General features: G+C 42.1%; 3 protein-coding genes across 4 annotated transcripts in view; 1 reads left to right on the forward strand and 2 right to left on the reverse strand.

Moving 5' to 3' along the window:
- Nucleotides 1-43: 43 nt before the first annotated feature.
- On the reverse strand, nucleotides 44-1811 carry LOC311106904 (C-type lectin domain family 11 member A-like). The gene is made up of 4 exons (XM_084149290.1): nucleotides 1616-1811; nucleotides 1219-1318; nucleotides 927-1118; nucleotides 44-808 (listed from the first exon to the last, which is right to left on the reverse strand). Exons 1-4 carry the CDS (start codon nucleotides 1721-1723, stop codon nucleotides 408-410), a joined length of 801 nt encoding a protein of 266 aa, XP_084005416.1. The 5' UTR covers nucleotides 1724-1811; the 3' UTR covers nucleotides 44-407.
- Nucleotides 1812-4090: 2279 nt separating this feature from the next.
- Nucleotides 4091-6697, reverse strand: LOC311106598 (uncharacterized protein C1orf198 homolog). Its single transcript, XM_084148978.1, has 4 exons — nucleotides 6161-6697; nucleotides 5656-5706; nucleotides 4854-5540; nucleotides 4091-4626 (listed from the first exon to the last, which is right to left on the reverse strand). Exons 1-4 carry the CDS (start codon nucleotides 6464-6466, stop codon nucleotides 4570-4572), a joined length of 1101 nt encoding a protein of 366 aa, XP_084005104.1. The 5' UTR covers nucleotides 6467-6697; the 3' UTR covers nucleotides 4091-4569.
- Nucleotides 6698-7071: 374 nt separating this feature from the next.
- The window catches only part of igf2r (insulin-like growth factor 2 receptor), a 35683-nt gene continuing 18844 nt past the window's right edge, over nucleotides 7072-23910 (forward strand). For both annotated transcript variants that reach the window (XM_084148640.1, XM_084148641.1), the window contains exons 1-20: nucleotides 7072-7283; nucleotides 9316-9455; nucleotides 16115-16239; nucleotides 16737-16835; nucleotides 17193-17325; nucleotides 17437-17548; nucleotides 17750-17855; nucleotides 18088-18247; nucleotides 18456-18651; nucleotides 18773-18876; nucleotides 19038-19202; nucleotides 19439-19585; nucleotides 19829-19978; nucleotides 20143-20280; nucleotides 20381-20531; nucleotides 20738-20915; nucleotides 21064-21179; nucleotides 22732-22891; nucleotides 23228-23404; nucleotides 23534-23635. In XM_084148640.1, coding sequence (XP_084004766.1) covers nucleotides 7141-7283; nucleotides 9316-9455; nucleotides 16115-16239; nucleotides 16737-16835; nucleotides 17193-17325; nucleotides 17437-17548; nucleotides 17750-17855; nucleotides 18088-18247; nucleotides 18456-18651; nucleotides 18773-18876; nucleotides 19038-19202; nucleotides 19439-19585; nucleotides 19829-19978; nucleotides 20143-20280; nucleotides 20381-20531; nucleotides 20738-20915; nucleotides 21064-21179; nucleotides 22732-22891; nucleotides 23228-23404; nucleotides 23534-23635 — 2802 coding nt within the window. In that variant the 5' untranslated portion in view covers nucleotides 7072-7140. The remainder of the gene's footprint in view (nucleotides 7284-9315; nucleotides 9456-16114; nucleotides 16240-16736; nucleotides 16836-17192; nucleotides 17326-17436; nucleotides 17549-17749; nucleotides 17856-18087; nucleotides 18248-18455; nucleotides 18652-18772; nucleotides 18877-19037; nucleotides 19203-19438; nucleotides 19586-19828; nucleotides 19979-20142; nucleotides 20281-20380; nucleotides 20532-20737; nucleotides 20916-21063; nucleotides 21180-22731; nucleotides 22892-23227; nucleotides 23405-23533; nucleotides 23636-23910) is intronic.

A 23910-nucleotide genomic window follows, 5' to 3' on the forward strand; every position in this document is an offset into this window, starting at 1 on the left:
ATACATTTAATAAATATATTGATAATAAAAACAGTCTTCGATCCAAACTATTCAGTATTCAGCCAAAGAGACTGAGCTTACTGTAAGTAATGAGTTACATATGTTTATTTTTTCAGTGTGGACTAATATGACCACCATATGTCTAACAAAGTTACAGTATATTGTTAGGCCATGGATTTGATAATTCTTCATATTTTAACAGTATGTTAAATGTGTTGTGAATTATTATTCAACACTAGCACCATCAGCGACATCCCCTATTGCTTTTTAAACAAACAAAAAACAGATTTTACTTGAAATATATAAGATGTATAACTACTCATGATAGACTATCCACTCAGAAAGTTGTCGTCAAGCTTGGTTGGATTTGTTTTTCTGAAATGTCTGATACTTTTGAAGTAAAAGGATCAGGCATCAAACTCACAGAGGTAATACATGTTCCTGTCACAATAGTTGTCCCACCAGTCCCCATCATCTGACGAAATGGCCACACAGTTCTCCCGCTTGCCTCCGTCCGGCTGGCTGGAGAGGAAGTGCTTGCGCCACTGGAAGTAGGTGACGCGTGTGTTGTCCTCAAACAGGTAGAGTCCCTCAGAGCGCAGGTCATTAATGCCCAGCCACACAGGCCAGTTCCCTGGCTGGAAGAAAGCCTTGACGTAGTCTGCCAGGGCTTCCTGCTCCTTCCTGTCCCGAGGCATGGCCATCCTTCCACCACGCTCCAGGCACTTCTGGGCTGCCCCTGGGTACGTCTCATATGTGCGGTAAACCAGATAGCACTTATATCCCACCTGCCGGCCCTTCTGACATCCTAGGAGAGGAAGAAACATTTCACCTTTAGTTTTTCATGATTTTGTCATTCTTTTTCAGCATTCTATAGTAAAACATTTTAACAAAATATAGGAAAAGGGAGGTATATGAAGACATACCCTCCAAGCGGCCAATCTCCTTGCGGTTCTCCTTGGTGAGGAGGGATATCTGTTGCATGGTGTCCTGTATCTCCCCGAGGGTGCCGTCCAGCCGGGACACTCTGTCCACCAGCTGGGTCACCTTCACGTCCAGTGTGTAGTGGCCCACATTCAGCCTGTGGATGGCCTGATCCATCGCTGACAGTCTGGACACTGTGCAAGAGAAGACCTCGCAAGATGTTTATGTCTGACAACTCAGCAATAATTTGTACAGTGTGTAGCATATACTATTGATGAGTTTGTGCAGGCGTACAAATATAGTTGTATGTGTTGTCAAAGTCTGAGACAGGACTGGTGGGCTCTGGCTCCTCCGGTACATCTCCTCTTGCCTGTTTCCCGTGAGTCTCTGGGTTCTGAAGGAAACAGTTACGGTGAAACACGTGGAACTGATACTCCTGCTCCTCTAATGATTGTCTTTATAATAGTGAGGCTGTTGTACTTATTCCAGAAAAAGACACGAGTTAAAAATACATAAAACTAGTCTAGGGGTGTCCATGTAAATATGACAACATAATGAAGATGTTACAGTACTCTATTTGCGTTTATGTGAATCTGGAAAATTAATTCCATTCTTACTGCACTAACAGGGTGCTACTGTACCTCAACTGATTTGACGTCTTAGCTCAAAATCAGCGAGTACAAGTCCTCACCTCAGTTGGTGTTGCATCGACAGGATCTCCAACTTTGGTGCCGCCGTCCGGATCACTCAAGCTGAGTGAACACATACACAAGACAGTGAGAACGGCTGCTATTCCCATTTTCCTCTGTAATAACGTTGTTTTTCCTCAGTATCCCTCCTCTCTCTTTCAATCTCACTCCCTCCACACTGTCGTTCTGACTTGTCCTGAGCGCACTGCTCCAACAACAGGAAATCTCTCTGTTTTTCCTATCACCTCCCACTTCCATGCTTTGTGTTAAAAGTGTACTTTTACAGAGGCGGACCTTTGGTGGCACACATGTTCCTACAGTCCACTTTTAATGGTCTTATTAGGGCTAAACTGTGAGGCTTTGCCAATGGAAATAAATCACAGTAATAGAGGCAGTGGTTGTGGTGATTGAATTGCAGGGAAAATGAGAGTGTCAATGTATCCCTATGTGCTGAAGCCATGGCAGACAGGAGGAATGCCAGTTAAAATGCCACAAAAATCACAGTTTCCATTCCACAGGCCCCAGGACTTGGACATGCTTGGTCTGCTAGGATGTGGCTACAGCCAGACACTGAAATGGCTGGGTGTGTGGCGTAACTGAAATGTTCAGATTGCTGTGAGAGAATAACTCTGCACAATGCAAAAATAGGATATGCAGTTTCCTCCATATGCATGTCTTTGACAGTATACACTTCTGATTGGAGGACCTTGACCAATACAGAGATACAGTGGGGGAAAAAAAGTATTTAGTCAGCCACCAATTGTGCAAGTTCTCCCACTTAAAAAGATGAGAGAGGCCTGTAATTTTCATCATAGGTACACGTCAACTATGACAGACAAAATGAGAAAAGAAAATCCAGAATATCACATTGTAGGATTTTTAATTAAGTTATTTGCAAATTATGGTGGAAAATAAGTATTTGGTCAATAACAAAAGTTTCTCAATACTTTGTTATATACCCTTTGTTGGCAATGACACAGGTCAAATGTTTTCTATAAGTCTTCACAAGGTTTTCACACACTGTTGCTGGTATTTTGGCCCATTCCTCCATGCAGATCTCCTCTAGAGCAGTGATGTTTTGGGGCTGTCGCTGGGCAACACAGACTTTCAACTCCCTCCAAAGATTTTCTATGGGGTTGAGATCTGGAGACTGGCTAGGCCACTCCAGGACCTTGAAATGCTTCTTACGAAGCCACTCCTTCGTTGCCCGGTTTTCACTCAAAATCTCACTATACATGGCCCCATTCATTCTATCCTTTACACGGATCAGTCATCCTGGTCCCGTTGCAGAAAAACAGCCCCAAAGCATGATGTTTCCACCCCCATGCTTCACAGTAGGTATGGTGTTATTTGGATGCAACTCAGCATTCTTTGTCCTCCAAACACGACGAGTTGAGTTTTTACCAAGAAGTTCTATTTTGGTTTCATCTGACCATATGACATTCTCCCAATCCTCTTCTGGATCATCCAAATGCACTCTTGCAAACTTCAGACGGGCCTGGACATGTACTGGCTTAAGCAGGGGGACACGTCTGGCACTGCAGGATTTGGGTCCCTGGCGGCGTAGTGTGTTACTGATGGTAGGTTTTGTTACTTTGGTCCCAGCTCTCTGCAGGTCATTCACTAGGTCCCCCTGTGTGGTTCTGGGATTTTTGCTCACCGTTCTTGTGATCATTTTGACCCCACAGGGTGAGATCTTGCGTGGAGCCCCAGATCGAGGGAGATTATCAGTGGTCTTGTATGTCTTCCATTTCCTAATAATTGCTCCCACAGTTGATTTCTTCAAACCAAGCTGCTTACCTATTGCAGATTCAGTCTTCCCAGCCTGGTGCAGGTCTACAATTTTGTTTCTGGTGTCCTTTGACAGCTTTTTGGTCTTGGCCATAGTGGAGTTTGGAGTGTGACTGTTTGAGGTTGTGGACAGGTGTCTTTTATACTGAGAACAAGTTCAAACAGGTGCCATTAATACAGGTAACGAGTGGAGGACAGAGGAGCCTCTTAAAGAAGAAGTTACAGGTCTGTGAGAGCCAGAAATCTTGCTTGTTTGTAGGTGACCAAATACTTATTTTCCACCATAATTTGCTAATAAATTCATAAAAAATCCTACAATGTGATTTTCTGGATTTTTTTCCCTCAATTTGTCTGTCATAGTTGACGTGTACCTATGATGAAAATTACAGGCCTCTCTCATCTTTTTAAGTGGGAGAACTTGCACAATTGGTGGCTGACTAAATACTTTTTTTCCCCACTGTATACAGTACATATAGGTCTGCTTTGACGGTTTTACATCTCAAATTTTATCAGGGCAAGGGAAGGTCTGTTGAAACGTTTGCCCTTTGCAATAATTGTCAGCTCAGACAGTTCATTCTCTATTTGTGGATTTAGAGATTTTCTCAATTGAACCCACAAGTTTTCTGCTGCCACATGGTGGGCTGATATTGTCACTGTCTAAAAATAACTTCATCCCTGAACAATGACCTGGTTCCGTTTCATTTATTTGCTTTGAATCTGTGTTTTCAAAATGCATGAGTGCAATATAGCATATTATGATACAATGAATATAGTTCACATACAAAATTCTGTAAAATAGTACTCTCTAGTATTGTAAAATGGTTGTAGATCTACATTGCAAGTGGTATAAATCACTTAACATGCTGGCTTACCTAAACATACCGATTTGAGTGCTTCTCATTAGTGTACACTACTGTAATGCTTAGCACTAGTACGAGGTCAGAGTAATAAAGGTAGAGTAACAGCTGGAAGGTGGGGGTTCTGGCAGTGGGGAGACAGAAGCACACATGTAGTGAGATATGCCATAACAAGCCATTTAAGATAAATAGACATGGTCAGTTCAATAGTTGGCTTTCCTTAATACATGTATTAAAATGGTCATCACAATGGTCCTTCTAGTGTTGAGTTGATCCAGTCACTCAAGTTGTGTTGCTTGAAGCCGCTGTTACCAGTTGTCAAGAAAGTCAAATCCGGTCTTCAGGAGGTTACTGCTGGTATTAAACTGGTAGGAGAAAAATAGGAAATCTCAATTAGAACTGTGCACACAACATGAAGTAAATGTACTATGTAACAACATGTTATTACAATTTTGTTAGTAGAGTAATTAGACTTAATACACAGGTAAATGCTGTTGCCAATTTCTCTGGATCAAAATATCTTTGATCAGTTTTAACATTTACATTTTAGTCATTCAGCAGACGCTCACAATGGGTTGTTCCAGAAACTCACCTGAGCGAAGGTTGGACTGGTGGCCAGTTGAGACTCAGTCTGAGCAGCAGCCTTCTCCTCTCTGTCTCTGGCAGTGTTGCCTGAGCGGGCAGGGGACTTGGTTGGCAGCCCCGGGGATTTGGTGGCCAGCCCTGGAGTGAAGACGTCCTCCACTGTGTTGCTGACTGAGGGGAGGGTGCTCTGAGCACGCTCCCAGCCAGCCACAGTGGACGACACACTGATAGGAGCAGGGGTAGGGGTCACGCTCATAGGGGTCACACTTATGGCTGCTGGGGGGGGGACACTGATGGGCACAGGGGGAGGAGGCGCAGGCGGCCTGGTGGCTCTCTGCTTGGTCACCCGTGGCGGAGGTGGGGTCTCCTCTGTCTCCTTGGGGGTGGGCTCCTGACGGAGATAGGAGGGCAGTGGCTTCTCCCCCTTCTCCAGGGACTTGATTTGGCTGGGTGTTAGGGAGTGGAAGTCTGCCTGTTCACCCTCCAGCCTGGATCTCTCAGCACTGATCTTCCAGAAGGAGGACTCCTCCTCTTTCCTGCCCAGGCCGAGGCTCTCGCTGTTGGACACCTTGCTGCTCTGGGTCACCTTGCTCAGCTGGCTGCTCTGGGTGACTTTGCTTGGCTTGTAATCAGCTGTTGAAGAGGAGATGCCCTGCACAGATTCACCGGTTGTCAGGCTGAAGTCTAACTGGCTCTGTAAAAAGAGGGGAGATGATGTGTTGACAGAAAATAAAATGTGTAGCGCTACATCAATTTAAGGTAATCTTGTGAATGATAGAAGAAAACATGAAGGACACCGTCATACACACCTTGGTCTCCCAGGAGAATGGGGAAGAGTGCTCATCTTGCCAAGTTATGTCCTGAAATTGAACACAAAAACAGATGTTTTCATCAAAGTGTGATGATTCGTGATAAACCACTACTCTTCACAGGCAGAAACAGTCTGCCAGTCAGATTACTGGATTATAGTACTGTACTACCTGGCTGTCTGAATGTTTTGATAATCCAGCGAATTTAGTGCAAAACATAAATGGCTATTTCCCCAGATTTGTCTAAATCAGACAGAGCATGTTATCATATAAATGCTCATTTGAATATGTCATGGAGAAGGCGAAGACCATTATGAAAATGGCCATATGATCCAGCTCGCGCTCTTGCATTGTGTTGTTGGTGTGACGTTTACCACCAGCCCAAATATTCGTCGTGGCTAGCATGTTAGCCATTTTAGCTATTTGGAATCATGCGAGAAAACGTAGCTAATTCTCTAAAATAAATATATGTGGCTACCATTGCAAATGGGGTAAGAGTCCATACCTCGTCACCAAAATGGACTATTTTCTGTCCTGTCTGAATGAGTAATTTAGGATAACAAATGACTTCTTCTCGGTCAACCCTATGCATAGCATATCGAGCCCGAATATGGGGGTCCATCATTCCATTGTCGATGGCGCTGTCTTGTTCATTCGGTGTCATTTTCTCCCAATCGGATCCATGTCTCTCCTTGATGTTCTCCCTTTCTTGCATTATTTTCCTGGCCATGGAGTTGATGGATGAGAAATACTCCAACTTTTTCTGCTCCATCCTATGGACATCGGCCCCTTCCATCGTCGCCGCAGTCATTTTTCTACCAGCTGTACAGCATTCTCCGTGGGCGTTGAAATGGAGCAGTCATTGATGACGTAGGCATGTAAACATTATCATTTCACGCATGTGCAGCGCCATCTGGCGCCAGAAATACACAATGCCCTATGTGCATTTTAGGAAAGGAAGTCGTTTCTCAAAATCATTCATCGCAACAAACAGTGTATAATTTAAAGCTACATCAAAGACAGGTTTAGAAACTCTGTGGCTGCATTGCAGTTCAGCCGTCTCGCTATATAGAAATGTTTGTTCTTCGGTAGTCCAAAAGGAATAATAGCGCCGTCTGGTGGCCAGTTGGGCTAGTTCTACGGTAGGAAAAAATAAAACAATGGAAAAAGTGTAACGGCGCAACATCAAAGGCTGATGATGGACTGTCTGGTATTCGTTTTTTTGTGCTCTGAGAATACACAGAGAGCATAGATTACTTGTGATTTTAACCCCATTTCAAATTGCTGTCTTTTGTTCCTCCAGACATTTGTTGTGCTCTAAATTCAAATATGTTGTTCACGATGACTCATGGAAGGTCATACCACGTGACGTCTTCTGTCGCGTGTTGAGTTTATCATGTGATTCACCCAGTTCCTGGAACACTACGGACTTCTGCTGTATGATGTCGGACATGGCGCTGTAGTTTATAATACTGGATACAAAGCATGGACTCACTGTGCAATTGTAACAAGGCTGTGCCTTGGAAAATCGTTGTAACGTTACTTGTGTCGATCACAACGGTCCTGGTTACATTTCCCTCCGTTACAGCAGGCTCTGATGTCAGCCTCTGGTACCAAGACCTCTGCAGGTAAGGCACCGCTCGCTCGCGCACTCATGACAGTAAACAAGAGCGTATAAAGCTTCTTAGCAAATGGAAAGTGTATTTAGCAACAAACGCAGCTTATACAGTGCATTTAGATAAATACAGTACACTGATACAAAGTTTATATATATATATATATATATATATATATATATAGGGCCCCGTGTAGTTCAGTTGGTAGAGCATGGCGCTTGCAACGCCAGTGTTGTGGGTTCGATTCCCACGGGGGCCAGTATGAAAAAAATAAAATGTATGCACTCACTAACTGTAAGTCTGCTAAATGACAAAAATGTAACAAAAATATGTATATATGTGTGTAGGTATTATTATTATTTTTACTATTTTCTACATTGTAGAATAATAGTGAAGACATCAAATCTTGAAGAAACTTTCAAAGTTCTTGAAATTGTCCTTATTGACTGACCTTCATGTTTTAAGGTAATGGACTGTTGTTTCTCTTTGCTAATTTGAGCTGTTCTTGCCACAATATGGACTTGGTTATTTACCAAATAAGGCTATCTTCTGTATACACACACACAACACAACTGATTGGCTCAAATGCATTAAGAAGGAACGAAATTCCACAAATTAACTTTTAACAAGGCACACCTGTTAATTGTAATGCATTCCAGGTGACCACCTCATGAAGCTGGTTGAGAGAATGCCAAGAGTGTGCAAAGCTGTCATCAAGGCAAAGGGTGGCTACTTTGAAGAATCTAAAATCTAAAATATATTTTGATTTGTTTAACACTTCTTTGGTTACTACATGATTCCATATGTGTTATTTCATAGTTTTGCTGTCTTCACTATTCTACAATGTAGAAAATAGTAAAAATAAAGAAAAACCCTTGAATGAGTAGGTGTGTCCAAACTTTTGACTGGTACTGTTGTGTGTGTGTGTGTCGAATGTTGAATAAGATTTTATTTTGTTGAACGATTGTCGGTGGTGTTGGTCCTTCAGCTGGTCGAAATTAGACACAAAATATCCACAGGAAAGTATTATTAAAATAACTTCAAAACGCGGGTCTATTTTTGTGGCAATCAAGATGTTTGTTCTTGACCGAAGGCAGGTGCACAAGACGGAAGTACATGCACGCCATGCATGCATACAAACAGGTGTTTACATGGTTTTTGGGGCGGCAGGTAGCTTAGTGGTTAAGAGCGTTGTGTCAGTAACCGAAAGGTCGCTGCTTCTAATCCCCGAGCCGACTAGGTGAAAAATCTGTCGTTGTGCCCTTGAGCAAGGCACTTAACCCTAATATTGCTCCTGTAAGTCGCTCTGGATAAGAGCGTCTGCTAAATGACTAAAATGTAAAATGTTTTGCGCATGTGCCAGGTGATAAAATATCCACAGGAAAGTATTGTTTACCCAACTTTTTAGAGCGCCAGTAGGCCTACTGAAGTTGACATTTCTGTCTCAAATGTCGAGCAGCTGAAGGACAGCTGGTAGAGTAAGTTCAAATGTAATTTTATTCAACATTCTGACTTGTAAGGCAGATTTCCACGATTTTGCAGTGCATTGTTTGACTGTATCCAAGATCCAATTGGTATTAAAAGTCTGATTTTATTACGGAACCGTAGCCCCTGGTCCAGTTTTGACGAGGCAGTTTGGATAGAAAGGTGGTGTCTCTAGTCAGTTGGCTGATCAGGGTGTTATTATGAGACACACTTTTTATGTATTTTGTATTGTATTTTGCATTGTATTATGTAGTGTTAAGTGGTTGTCTCGCCTGGCTATCTTCAGATTAATGCAGTAGCTGTGGGTCCCTCTGGATGGGAGCGTCTGCTAAATGACTAAATTGTGATGTAAATGTAGTACTATGTATATTATGTGTTTTATTTGTTGTGTTTTGATTTCTGTTTGGACCCCAGGAATAGTTTTTTCCCCTAGTTTGTGGACACAGACAACTAAACAGTAAAATGTGTATGCTTTATGTAAACTTTGAGATTGTGTGAATGTTAACAAATGCATTTCTACATGTGATTTTTTTTTTTCTTCTCTTCACTTTTGCTCCAGTTTCAAATGGGAGGCTATAGACCAGGACAGCAAAGTGAAATACACACTGAAGCTCTGTGACTCCTCACCTCACACAGGATGTGGGGCCGGTAGTGCTGTCTGTGCCCGCAACCTCACCAGTCAAAATGATCAGTCAGTGGGTGAGTATAGTTAGGGACAGGAATTTTCCCTGATAGTGTGATCTGGTCAGGACCAACTGGGCACAGGCCCTTGTAGCCCCTTAGAAGGCTCCAGAGTTTTTCCTGGTCTGGTAACTTATGCTGAGGGAAAACTATTGGCCCTAAGCAAGGCTCTAAATTATATTTTTTCATTGGTAGCACTGGAGCTCCTAACTTTAAAAGTAAGGCGCACCAGACAAAATTTAGGAGCACCAGAAAAAAATACGACTTTATACTGCAAATGACTGTCCTATCATTCTTAATTGTCATCAGTTGTTACCTTGATTATGTAGAACGCATCACTAGAGATTGGGCAAGACATTAGAATAAAAACACATTTTAATAATTGTATTCAAAAGTGCAACAGCAACCATTTTTATATAGGTGATTAAAACATAACCTTTATCCTATTTAAAAGTGCAACTGTAAACTGTTATCCATTACTGCATTCAGATAATCTTAATAATAAAAATAACAATACAAAACTATGTAATAATATTAATGTTGTAACAAGGAAACATGCTGACAGAACTTATACTTGGATAATTAAATAAATGTTTAGTCTCTCCTCAGAATAACTAATACATTTATTTGATCTAGAATCTAGCTAATAATTCAACTTTCCGGATAGTGTCCGCGATGGTACCAATAATGTTTGCGCAGGACACTTTCCATATGTCAGGTTGATTTGTAATCCATCATTTTTCTGGGTGAGTAACATGGGTATGAATTTCATAAAAGCCATCTCCTCTTTGGCAATGCAGTAAGATGTGTTAAATTGAATCTCTATCTCAATGAGCTCTGCCTGTTGACCGGTTTGGGCTGCCACCAGTTTCATGTCAAATACGGCTGCCTGATAGTGATGTTGCTACCGCCAAAATTCGTCGCACTTTAAAGCCCTGGCCCAAAGTCTAGTACAGGGCTCTGCCTCTGTCAGGAGGATGTGCTGAGGGTTCATTAAGTGAGGTTGGCATCTGATGAGCTGCCCTGCTGATAAGGCAGAATGTTTTGCTGCTGGAAAATAGATCACTGTTGTGGATTCTGCTGTCAGGACACAGTGGGGGTCAGCAGTAGCAACATGAACACCTTGTAATGAGGGGCCTTAAAGGCTTCCAGTCAGATGTCAGTCAAGTCAATGCCCATTGATTCAGTTTATTTGTTTCACTGAAGTGTCGGTTTAATGCTGTTGCGTAAAGACACAATTTGTGATAAAGGACTAAGTTTGGGTAATGGTTATATGTCAAGAGTAAGGTCTGGTCAGTCAAAACAAGACTTAAAAGGTAGGCTACCTTTTACTGGGAGTTTATCTTATCAGACTGATCCTCAATGATGACACAGGCTTTTCCTGTAGTATTTGTAAGGAATGTCATAAAATCCCCAAACTGAAAACACAGGAGCCTTATCCTCAGCTTTTGCTGTAAACAGAGGAAGCAACGATATCAAACTAATTGAATCACACAGCTTGATACTTGGTTTTGCTTCACTTTGATCCTGATGTAGCTAAGCATTTCAGAGAAGTGGTTTTGCTCGTCAAATATAGGCTAGCTGTTTCAGCTATAAATCTTTTGTGGTTTACATGGACTTACTCATACATTTTTTAAGCTCCAGTGAATCTGTACGAATGAATATACATTGTAAGAAGACCGTGGCAGGGAACAGGGTTACTGGGCTAGACTATTCCCGGGGCACTTGGTCATGACCTTCGCTCAGTGACAAGTCAGTGTTAGGTCACTCTCAGGAAGAAACAGGCATGATTAAAGTCTACATCAGAGAAATGCCTACAGCTGGTATGACACCATGGTCTCAATTCGACAATCTCTCAGTGTGAGAGTAGGACAGGAAGGGGCTCTTCTGACGGATCTAATGCTGATAACTACTGTAGCGACTAACCTGTCTTTTGTGTAGGAATAATCAGAGGTTAAAGGTGAACCAGAGCAGCTGCCTGTTCACATGACTGTGACTTCATGCTATGGAACATAGAAACACTGATAAGCATGGAACAGACAATTTGCATGCTTTGAAATCCTCTCACACAGCTTTGCTCTGAATTCCACCAGGCTGCTTCCATGCAGGCAATTGACCTTGCATAATATGCGTTAAAACCTTCCAGAAAAGCACCAGGGATGGACGGCTTTCACATATAATTTTATTTGATATTCTGGGACAAAGTAGTGCCCCTACTTACTCAAATGACAACACATGCCACTCAATTCAGTGCTTCAGAGTTCCATGTATCAAACAGTTATTTCAGTTGTATTAAAACCAGGAAAATCTGGAGAGTCCCCTGCATATTAGACCCATACATTTAATAAATTGAGACAATAACAAAACTCATTAGCAACAGAATGGCAAAAGTATTACCAGACTTTATAAATATTACTCAAACAGGGTTTATTAAAAATAGACACAAACAAATACATGATTTAGTATAATACAATATGCTAAAAAACAAGATGTACATTTATCAATAATGGCTCTTAATGCCGAAAAGGCTTCGCCCGTCTTGAGTGGACTTTTCTATTCAGAACTTTGGAAGCATTAAACTTTCCAGCTGAAATAATCCGTCATAAAAATATTATATAAATATCCTAAAGCAAAAATATATACAAATAATGCATTATCTGATGAAGTTGCTTTAGAAAGGGGTACGAGGCAATTGAACTGCTTGGAGAAATAATTAGACAGGACCCAAGCATAACAGGTATCAGTATTGGTAAACATGAATATAAACTAAACTTATTTGCCGACGATCTCCTGATATACCTGACTAATATTGAAAACTCAATGCCCCCCCTTGTTAAAAGTATTTTCGTAATAGTCTAAAATATCATGATAAAAAATGTACGTGATTTTTTTGTTTAAATAATGGCAATAAGAAAAATAATAACTCATGATCTACAGCAATACTTTAAGTGGACCACAAAAAATATTAAATACATAGGATGCTTAATAAGTGACAACAAATATATAAAGATAACTTTATTCCATTACTCAACAACATGAAAGCAGATCTAATTAAATTGAATAACCTCACGATAAATCTTACAGGTAGAACAAATCTCTTTTAGAATGGCATGGCTCCCAAAGTTTTTATATCTATTACCCCATGAAGACATTCTTTTAAAAAGTATACTCGTCCATAACAGACATCAAATGGGCAAATAAAACTCATAGAATAAATAGTAAAGTTTTGCAAGTGCCTAAATCTGAGGGTGGTTTTAACCTTCCAGATTTGGAATTGTATCAATTCGCCACCCAATACTTTTACTTGAGATATATTGTTAAATGCACTAAAGATTAACGATGCGTACATATTGATGATGCACATGCTCATCCCCAGAATCTTTTACATCTACATTTTAGTCATTTACAGTTAGTGAGTGCATACATTTTTCATACTGGCCCCCCGTGGGAAACGAACCCACAACCCTGGCGTTGCAAGCACCATGCTCTACCAACTGAGCCACAGGGGACCTTTTCACGTGTTTGTTTTCAAAGGAAGGAGCTAAGATCATTAACAACTTCATAGTTAACAACATGGAAGAAATTGAACAGATTCTACAAGAACCTATATCACTCCCTAAAAAACACACCCCTATGGAACAATCCTTGGATAGCTTTTATGAATTCACCGATAAATTATTCATCGATAAATTGGCCCACATGGAAAACTAAAGACATAGAAACCGTAAATGACATGGTAATAGGAAATACAATTTCCATTACAGATTTAAAAAGCAATTTTGGACTGACCAATGTAGACATTTTCAGATATATGTAACTTAAAGCTGCAATATGCAGCTTTTCGGGCGACTCCACCAAATTCACATAAAAGTGTGAGTTATAGATCTGTCATTCTAATTGAAAGCAAGTCTAAAAAGCGGTATATCTGTTCTATGTGCACTATTTCTATGGTTCCCGTTCTTAAGTTTTGTTTTTGCGTCGTTTGTGTTCGGTTTTGAACACCAGCTATATTTCACAGCGGTTTAGATGGTACAATGATTCTCTACACTATACTTGCTTGTTTTGTCACATAAACTGAAATTAGGCGACCTATTAGAATTTTAGCAACCAGGAGATGGTGGAGCGATTTCTGCATAGTGCACCTTTTAAAAGTTTTATATCATGGTTTTGACCTGAAAGCTTTTGGACATCAGAGCAATGTTGAGGGACTCAGATAAAGATACTCATATGATAGCTAAGACATACAAAACCTTGCAGAGAGCCTATCCAACTGACAATCTCTTAGAAAAAAATATAAACTATTGGAATCAAGACTTAAAAAGAACTGATATAGGCGCAAGATGCAGGGAGTGTTGGAACATAACTAATGAAATGACAGTTAACGAAAATGTATGCTTAATCCAGTATAAACGAATGTATAGAATTTATTATTCAAATTCTACAGCACAACGGCAGAGTCATGTCTTAAGTGTAAAACTAACAAGGACTCAATAATTCATGCCTTCTGGGAGTGCAATAAAGTCCAAAAATGATGGGCGTAGTTAGAAAGTTGGCTGTCAGAAGTTTTACAATGCAAGTTTACTTTGAATCCCCATAGCTGCATATTTCAAGACATGGCATATGAGGGTGCAGTGAGAAACCCAATGGGGTGGACCATACTTTTTTCGTCAATGATTTTGAAAAAACTTCTACTTAAAAAACTGGAAATCAAATGATCTTCCATCATTACGGGGCTGTAGTGGAACAGGTTGAGCGCTTCAAGTTCCTTTGTGTCCACATCACCAACGTACTATCATGGTCCAAACACACCAAGACAGTCGTGAAGAGGGCACGACAAAGCCTATTCCCCCTCAGGAGACTGAAAAGATTTGGCATGGGTCCTCAGATCCTCAAAAAATTCTACAGATGCACCATCGAGAGCATCCTGACTGGTTGCATCACCGCCTGGTATGGCAACTGCTTGGCCTCCGACCGCAAGGCACTACAGAGGGTAGTGCGTACGGCCCAGTACATCACTGGGGCCAAGCTTCCTGCCATCCAGGACCTCTATACCAGGCGGTGTCAGAGGAAGGCCCTCAAAATTGTCAAAGACTCCAGCCACCCTAGTCATAGACTGTTCTCTCTGCTACCGCACGGCAAGCGGTACCGGAGTGCCAAGTCTAGGTCCAAAAGACTTCTCAACAGCTTCTACCCCCAAGCCATAAGACTCCTGAACAGCTAATCATGGCTACCGTGACTATTTGCACTGCCCCCCCCCACCCCATCCTTTTTACGCTGCTGCTACTCTGTTAATTATTTATGCATAGTCACTTTAACTCTATTTTTACTGTTAAAAATAAATGCACTGTTGGTTAAGGGCTGTAAGTAAGCATTTCACTGTAATGTCTGCACCTGTTGTATTCGGCGCATGTGACCAATAAAATTTGATTTGATTTGATTCATCAAATGTAGTATTATTATTTAAATATTGAAAAGGTGTGGACTTTGGAGAAAAATTGAACAATGCAATTTGAGGGCATATGACAGAGTGCTACAAATACTGGAAAGTTCCAGGGGAAGGATGAGGGGGAGTGTCGTTGTGAGATACGTGATGTGTATGCTTGCGGTGGCAACGTGGGTTTGAGCAGGTGTGATATCTTTGTTGAAATTTGTGTGCGTCTGTTTGTCTTTTGTTTATGTATGGTTGTTATTGTTTGAGAAAAAATATATAAATAATATCGTACAAAAAAAGATTATTCCATGTCACCTCTATTGTTTAGTAATTTATGTTACTGGGTCAGCTGAGTAGCAATTTGTCAGCTCTAGGCACTGCTGAATAGATTTCATTTATGACACTGAAGATATATGAGCGAAAAAGTATGGTGCAGTGAGCATGAAGGGGATTACAATGGAACTTGTGAGTGTGACAGTGTTCACTAACACAGCAGTGGATACAGTCACTGCAATCAAAATACAGTACAATCAATAAAAGCTAATAGCAGTGTGTTTATGCAGTGCTATCTGGGAAAAGCGGTAGAACATTTTAGATAGGCTAGTGATGGGTACATACAGCTTTGCAGTTGGTGCTGCCCCCTAAACCTCATCACCTATCCCTAAGAAGTAGTTTTCTGCTGTGAAAAGCAGTTAGTCCTTGCTGGATTCTGCCCCTGGGAAACAGAAACTCCAGCCAATGTGGTTCGAGGGGAATAACTGGTTATATCTGGTCATAAAGTTTCTCTCTGCTCTGTTCTCTCTCCGGTTGAAGTTTAGCTGTAACTGTATGTATGGAGCCTGCCCAGGGGCCAGGCTGTTGGCAGAGCAGACAGAGACAGGCAGTGTTGTCCAGTGGGTCACATTCCCATGCTGTTTATCTCTCTGGACTGTACACGGCCAGACAGCTCGGCAGAAAAATGTCCTCGACTACTAACCCTTCCTGACCCTGTGCCGTAATGCTTTGACCCCACCACTGTAGGGATAGTGGGAGTTGGTAGAGGCTTCAGATTCAGTTGAAACCTGTATTAATCATCCACTAGAAACCACTGGGAAAGTTCTGGGTTTTGGTGAACTGTTGAGTTTGTATTGTAGGTAGTGCAATGTTCAGTATAGCCTACTGAAATCCTTAAACAATTATATTACTTCTTTCAGCATTTGCATGTTTAAGAGGTATGTGTTTCTCACTCATCCACTTCTATTTTCAGGTGATCTATCCTTGAAGAAGGTGACTGGGCGCAGCGTGATAGATTTCAACAGCACTGAGAAGTGCCCAGGCAGTAGTGGGACTAATGTCCAGAGCAGCATCAGTTTCCAGTGTGGGAAGACTATGGTAAGTCACCCAGTGACACCTGTCATTACAAATGAAGAGTAGTCATGGAAAATATATGTATTGAAGGTTTCTTATGAATTTCCTGTCAAATTAGACTTGTGGGTTTAGTTTGAGAAGAATTTCACCGCAAAGCATGTCTGTTCTTTGTCAGTCTGGTGGTGAAATGAAACTGCAACCACTGTGGTGGTCTCTTTATTGAACATTTTAAGTTGTCTCTAGGAACAGAACAATGAATTAAACATTTATATTAAGTAGCATATAGTGATGTAATATCTTTATAAAAAAGAATACCAGGCCTGCCTGTTGATAAGCAGTTGTGTGTATTGACAGTGATCATAGCTGGAACGGTAGCTTTGCAACTGAACAAACACAATAATGGTGGTAGTCCAGTTCCTCAAGTAGTGACTTCCTTGTATGTCATCACACATATTGTAGCAGAGAGGATATGAAACTGTCATGTCATATGTCAACTAAAATGTTTTTGCTCTTACCCCCAGGGAACACCAGAGTTTGTAACTGTGGCCCAGTGTGTTCATTACTTTGAATGGAGAACATATGCAGCCTGCAAAAAGGATAAATACAAGCCCAATAAAGAGGTATGTCTGAATAGTGAAGTGCAGCTGACACAGCAGGATGTGTGTGTGTGTCTCACCTCTTTGAATGCAGGCATGCGTGTGTGTGTGTGTGTGAGGCCGCAGTGGTCCCCCTGTGTTGGGGGAGGTGAGTCTGAGATTTTCCACACTGGAGAATGTGCCTGTCACATAGTCCCATGAGTTCTCAGAAAGTCACTCGCTGTCTCTTGTGTAGAGAAAATAATAAATAGAATAAAGGAAATGTGTTTTCATTGAAATGTCAACTCATATTGGACTTCAGTTACAGTATGTACCGAAACACACTGAAAGTAGAAGACCAATCCTGTCATGTTGTAATTCTACCTTTTTAACTCTGTTTAGGTCCCATGCTATGTCTTTGACACGGATGGGAAAAAGCATGATCTGAACCCACTCATCAAACTCACAGATGGTTACCTGGTGGATGACTCCGATGATGAAGTTGACTTTTATATTAACATATGCAGAAGCCTAAGTAAGTTTCTTTAATAGTATTAATTGTCTTATGATTGATTGAAGATGTTAGTGCCAGTGGTTTTTCTTATTGCTTCGTATTGTGACAAAAATGGCTCTGCTTCCTCCCCAGACCGACCAGAGAGCCCCTGCCCCGCGAGCTCTGCTGCCTGCCTGACCACCAGCAAGGGCTCCTTCAGCATGGGCCTACCCACTACCCAGCTAGAGCTGGCCTTCAGTGACAGGTATAGCCATGCTAACGCTAACCTCTCCACACACAAACACAGGCCATGCTAATCGCTAGCTAGCATCCTCTGTCTCTAGTCTACCTCAAGCTTGATAATTGCTGTGCGACCTTCATGCTGACCTCTTGGTTATCGACCAGCTCCAGAGCTGCATTGCCTTACTGAACGGCTGATTTTTCTCTCTCTTTCTCACCGTGCCAGATTGAGGCTGCGATACGAGGGAGCCTCGGACAGGCCGCCGGACTTCTGCAGCGGCCACACCCCTGCTGTCACTATCACCTTCATCTGCCCCTCACGCAGGCAGGAGGTAATAGAGACCTGGGTGTCTGTCCCATGGATCCACCATTGAACAAACCATACTATTCATCATACTGCAGAAAGTATTTTTATATAGAATAGTGGTAATTCATCAAATAGAAGTATGCTCCATGTCAACCTACACTTTAACACTTTGGATTAAACTACAACATTTCCTTGAGGCAGTTATGGCTATAAGATGTCATTTTTGTCATGTGTGACCTTTGACCTTGCCATTACAGGGTAGTGACCCCAAGATGACAGCCAAGTCCAACTGCAGGTTTGAGGTAGAGTGGGTGACGGAGTATGCCTGCCACAGAGACTACCTGGAGAGCCACAACTGCACCCTGACCAGCAAGCAGCACAACATCAACATAGACCTCACCCACCTCACCCTCGGCTGTGAGTCCGCCAGCCCCACACACAGGCTTTGAGAAACATTTGGCAATGCACATTTTTTGTGTAACACTATGAGTAATCATGTGACGTTTCTAATTCTCACTGACTCAGGTTAATTCAATTCACAGTTGAATCTAGTTCCTCTAACAGTGAATGATACGTGTTGAAATATATATAACTAATATCAATGTGTCACGTTCTGTCTGTGTAGCTACAGACGTCCCCTATATGGCTGAGGCCAAGAGCAGCGATGGGAAGGACAACTATTTCTACTACCTGAATGTGTGTGGGGAGGTCAAGGCAGGAGAGTGTGTTGACGACCATCAGTATGTGTCTGCCTGCCAAGTCAAAGCAACGGGAGATCAGAGCAAAAAGATAGCTGGGAGATACCACAATCAAACACTAAGGTTGTTTAATATAAATACATATTTTCTTGCTATTTCTCTTCATCGCGCTCCATCTCAGCTTATCTCTCCTTCTCTTTGTAATTTGTAACATTACAAAATGTTTTATTTCACTCTATTCCAGGTACTCAGATGGCGATCTGACTCTGATCTATCCAGATGGGAGCAGGTGCAGCTCTGGCTTTCAGCGCATGACCATCATCAACTTTGAGTGCAACAAAACAGCAGGTGAGCATAACCCATAGCATGTCTAAGAAGAAAACAAGGCCCTTTTAAATGAACAATACTTTATTCTGTAGAGGTCCCTCCCCTAAGACAGAAATCCATGTCTTATCCATCACGTTCTCATTATTCCTCATTTCCTCATTCCTCATTTGTGTGATTCCCAGGAAACGATGGCAGAGGCTCGCCTGTGTTCGCTGGTGAAACAGACTGCACCTATTACTTTGACTGGCAGTCGGCTTACGCCTGTGTCAAGGAGGTGGAGGAGGATCTACTCTGCAGGGTCAGCCAGTATAAACACTATGATCTGTCCCCCTTAACACGCTACCCTGGTAAGAGTCCTGGATAATCTCGATTCATAGAGAGATGTTATATGGGCTATAGCAGACATAGTACTGAAACCTTGAGTTGAAGATCAGCATGTATGAATGTAAATGCCCAGGACCTGACTTCCAATTTTACACTTGAAGTGAAAGTGATCCGAAAGATGAGTATGAGCTCTAACATATTTAAATATGGAGGTTAAACCACATAACATTCTGTTCGTGGTGTTATCTGTGTCTTTCAGAGTCTGAGTCGGCCCAGAACTGGGAGGCTGTGGATGCCAACGCACCCAAGTCAGACAGGATGCGCTTCTACGTCAACGTGTGTCACAAAGTCCTCCAGCAGGGGGCCACCAGCACATGCCCTGAGGACGCTGCCATCTGCGCCGTGGGTAAGACTGGAGAAGGTCTGGGTCTGTATTCATAAAGCGTCTCGGCGTTGGAGTGCTGCTCTAGGATCAGTTTTGCCTCTTTAGATTATGAAAGAACAGGGGGACCTGATCCTAGATCAGTTCTCCTACTCAGACACTTTATGAATACAGCCCCTGATGCCAATCTATACACAGCATTCTATCAAATCTGAGAAACAAAGATGTTTGTTGTCCTTAAAACATTTATCCAATCCTATCTTTTAGGAAAAGACAAAGTCATCAGCTTGGGCAAATTCCTCACCTCTCCTACAAAAAGAAATGACAGCAACGACATACGCCTGGTATACACAGAAGGAGATGAATGCAGGAAGAACATGAAAATGAAGACTATCATGATTCTGAAGTGCAAGCCAGGTGAGTGGGAGATAGACTTGTAAGTTAGTCGCAGAGTTGAAGGTGAACAATGAATTGTCTGAAAGTGGAGCTAGCTAGCATTCAGTCTACCTGTTCAACTCCTCCTGACTTTCTTTGTGTGTCCCCTCTTCCCCCCCCCCAAAACCCCCTGTCCTCCTATCCAGGTGACCTAGAGAGCGCCCCCATCATGCGGAGTGTGTCCAGTGATGGCTGTGTGTATGAGTTTGAGTGGTACACGGCTGCAGCCTGCGTCATGTCCAGGACAGTTGGGGACAACTGCAAGGTGGAAGACCCCCAAGCTGGTAGGTCACTGGACCCAGATGCCTGCCAGCAATGGAGATATGCACTATGGCTGTTTTAATGCATTACTATAACTGTTTCTCTTTTGTCTTCACTCTACAGGGTTCTCATTTGACCTGTCCCCCCTGTCTAAACCTGGAGGAGGCTTTTACAACATGTCCAATGGAGATTATGACTACTTCATTAACGTCTGTGGCTCTGTCACTGCAGCCAAATGCCCTCTGAAAGCAGGGGCCTGTCAGGTGGACCAGAGGCATGTTTTATCATACTAAATCCTTATGAATATAGAGGAGGTGGACATGCCCACTAACAGTAGTAGGAAAAAACGTATATCTGGGCTTTGTAAATGTGCTTTAGAGTTCAGGCTAATGTTAGAGGAGGTCTGAATGTACTGTCTGTTTTAGGATGTAGTAATACTACAGCTTCTGTTCTTGTGTTTGGTGCGTCTGTCTGTTACAGTGGCTCTAACTCATGGAGCCTGGGGGAGTTTAACTCTCAGCTGTCCTACTATGATGGGATGATCAAGCTGTCCTATGGTAACGGCTCTCAGTACAACAACATGCAGCACACTCTGCGCTCCACTATGATCTCATTCCTCTGTGACCGAGAGGCCGGCGCCGGCAAGCCTGAGTTTCAGGTACTGACTGGGTCATGTCATGTCCTGCTGACAGAGCTCATCCAATCTCTAATAAGTAGTTCCTCATATGGTTCACCTATGCAGTGATTCACCTGTATAATAATTGACCATGAATATACCACTTTCATAACCATATTGATCCTCACAGGTTGAAGACAAGTACACCTATAACTTCAGGTGGTATACATCCTACGCCTGCCCAGAGAGGCCACATGAGTGTGTGGTGACAGACCCCAACACACTGGACCAGTATGACCTCTCCAGGTGAGACCCCTGCACAAGGATATGTTATGACTAGGGCCAGGGATTTTCCCAGAACACAAAGCTTGATCTGGAAAAACTCCAGGTGTAGACAGTGACCACGTTTACATGCACACTAATATCCCATTATTATTTGGGATACTCAAGTATTCTGTTTTTGAGTTTACGCAAATAAACATCATATCCCGTTTACAATAACCGGAAAAAGCTTGTATCCTGGTTATGAGAAACCCGGATAAGATGCCTGGGATATGCTGATCTTAGACGGGATACTGTGGCATGTAAACACCTTATCCTGTGTACTGTTGTTTTTCACAGTGCGCTTGCTCAGTTTCGCATATTATGGGTGTTGTGTGATGATATTTTCATCTGATTGTCAAACAAATCACTTCAAAAAGTAGGCTACCTGCGCAGTTACTGTATATCCACCATAATCATTTATTTTGCTGATACTCCGTACTGGACTGTGAAGCCTACTGGCTACTTTCACCCCTAATTTAGACATGTTTCTGCTTATACTTTCCGACATTTGGTAGGCCATATTATAATTTCCGACATTTGGTAGGCCATATTATAATTTCCGACATTTGGTAGGCCATATTATAATTTCCGACATTTGGTAGGCCATATTATAATTTCCGACATTTGGTAGGCCATATTATAATTTCCTACATTTGGTAGGCCATTTGTTTGTCAACTATAGTTAGTTAGATACATGCAGCTTCTCTTCTGTCATAACTTGTTGCCCCAGAAGACTAAATAAAGTAGTGCTCACCAGAATAATGTCTTACATTGATAGAATGAATGCATCAGTAATCTAGTTAACACCGGATAAGTTGTCTGTTTCGTTTAGGGACCGGGGAGAAAACACAATAATTCCAAAACAGTGGGAAGATTGTTCCTGTGCAAAATGTCCAAATGTCATCAGTTTGACCAGTTTTAAGGAAATGAAAAGCTGAGAAAACGATGAAGCACTTTTCTGATAAGACTTCAGTTTGTTTTGGGTGCATATTTTATGTGTTTGAAATACTGTCTGCTTGCATAACAGTGTCAAAGATAACACGTTACATACGCATTCGCATTTTCTCAATAGATGCTGAAAGAAAGAAATCATATTTCTCCACTCCTGTTCCCTGAGACAAAATGAACATTCGGTGAATCATTTTACTGCAAGAAATGCATAATTCTGCAAGAGTTAATATTGTATTAGGCTACATGTGAGAGGTTATAGGCTTACAGTCAGTGTCCATATTTCAGTTAATATTCCATTTAACCCATATGAACTTAAATTAGGAATATTATGTTTATTCATGAATACAGGGATACCGGTGAGCGGGATTCAAAGGTGCATGTAAATAGCTTATCTCGAATAAGACCTTAAGCTGGATATGAGCTACTATCCAGAATACTGTGGGCATGTAAACGTGGTCAATGACTACGGCTTAGAATTTATACTGGTCAGGTCATGAAAATCTCCCAGTCCTAGTAATGTCCAATGAAGGCAGACATGAAACAATATTTGAGGAATAATGTGTGTAACCCTCCTCTCTCCCAGTCTCTCCCGGTCTAGTGGAGGGAGGAACTGGCAGGCCATGGACCTGTCTGACCCTATCAACCTGAGGAAGTACTACATCAACGTGTGTCGTCCTCTGAACGCCGTGCAGGGCTGTGACCGCCAGGCCTCCGTCTGCCAGATGAAATACCAGCCTCAGCAGGTTAGTGTCAGAAATACAGGATGTCCTGTAGGATGAGTTTTACTCACTAGGATGTGTGTTAAACACTGTTTGGGTCATGGAACTTGCACTTCAGTTTCCTCATATAACCAGATTAGTGTCTGACAAATGGTGTTATCTGGAAAACAGCGCATTAATAAACAGCATTAAAAAGTTGACACTATTCCCCCAAAAAATATATATTTTTTTGTTGTTTATATAAATTGAAGGTAAGGTTGATAGTATCCCTCTTCTGGTTCTGGTAGCCATTCACTCTGGGTCTGTCTTAGTACTGTAGCTCGACGTGACTCTGGACTTTCTCTGTGTTGTTGTCAACAGGGCATTCTGTCTGAAACAGTTTCTGTCACTAACATGGGCCTGGCTAAGAGCGGTCCAGCGATCGAGGAGAAGGACCGCCTGCTGCTGGAGTACACAGACGGCTCTGAGTGCATCTCAGACGGCCTGAAACTCACCCACACCACACGCATCCACCTGGTCTGCTCCAGAGGATCTGTGGTAAGTGGAATGGCATATTTATAGGGCACTGTGTCAAAAATAAATCTGGTTTTGTTTAATCTTTATGTCATAATGTCTGCTTAGGATTGTAACACTGAGATGTGCCTGTCTTTGTCTGTGTATCTGCAGTCGTCCGGCCCTCGTTTCCTCAATTATGGGAACTGTACTACCAACTTCATGTGGGAGACCGGGGCAGCTTGTGCCATCAGTACGGCTGATGACAAGAACATGGTGAGCTGTTACATTACACATCAACTGGAAGCATTATAATGTTTGTCATGATGTCTAACCTAACATAGCAGGTGTAAAAGAAACGCCTGAGCGGTGCTTCTTTCTAGTCCTGACAGAAAAATGTGTACTGTCGGGGTAGGTTCTCTTCTGTACTGTTCAACCAATCCAGTAAATGTGGAGGAGGAGTTAAGATGCAATGTCGCTTTGTTAACATCCAAAAGCGGAAGTCACATCACAGGCTTTCTTTCCATTTCCCCTGAAATGGGTGCATGATG

This window comes from Coregonus lavaretus (assembly GCF_964263955.1).
Source record: "Coregonus lavaretus genome assembly, chromosome: 31".
In the NCBI taxonomy this organism is placed as follows: Eukaryota; Metazoa; Chordata; class Actinopteri; order Salmoniformes; family Salmonidae; genus Coregonus; species Coregonus lavaretus.

Coding starts and splice junctions, on each gene's coding strand:
- LOC311106904 (XM_084149290.1), bottom strand. CDS start 1,723: ATGGGAATAGCAGCCGTTCTCACTGTCTTGTGTATGTGTTCACTCAGC. Junction 1,319..1,615: donor TCGATGCAACACCAACTGAG/GTGAGGACTTGT, acceptor TGTTTCCTTCAG/AACCCAGAGACTCACGGGAA. Junction 809..926: donor GGAGATTGGCCGCTTGGAGG/GTATGTCTTCAT, acceptor TTCCTCTCCTAG/GATGTCAGAAGGGCCGGCAG.
- LOC311106598 (XM_084148978.1), bottom strand. CDS start 6,466: ATGACTGCGGCGACGATGGAAGGGGCCGATGTCCATAGGATGGAGCAG. Junction 5,541..5,655: donor CATTCTCCTGGGAGACCAAG/GTGTGTATGACG, acceptor CTCTTTTTACAG/AGCCAGTTAGACTTCAGCCT. Junction 4,627..4,853: donor CCAGTCCAACCTTCGCTCAG/GTGAGTTTCTGG, acceptor TTCTCCTACCAG/TTTAATACCAGCAGTAACCT.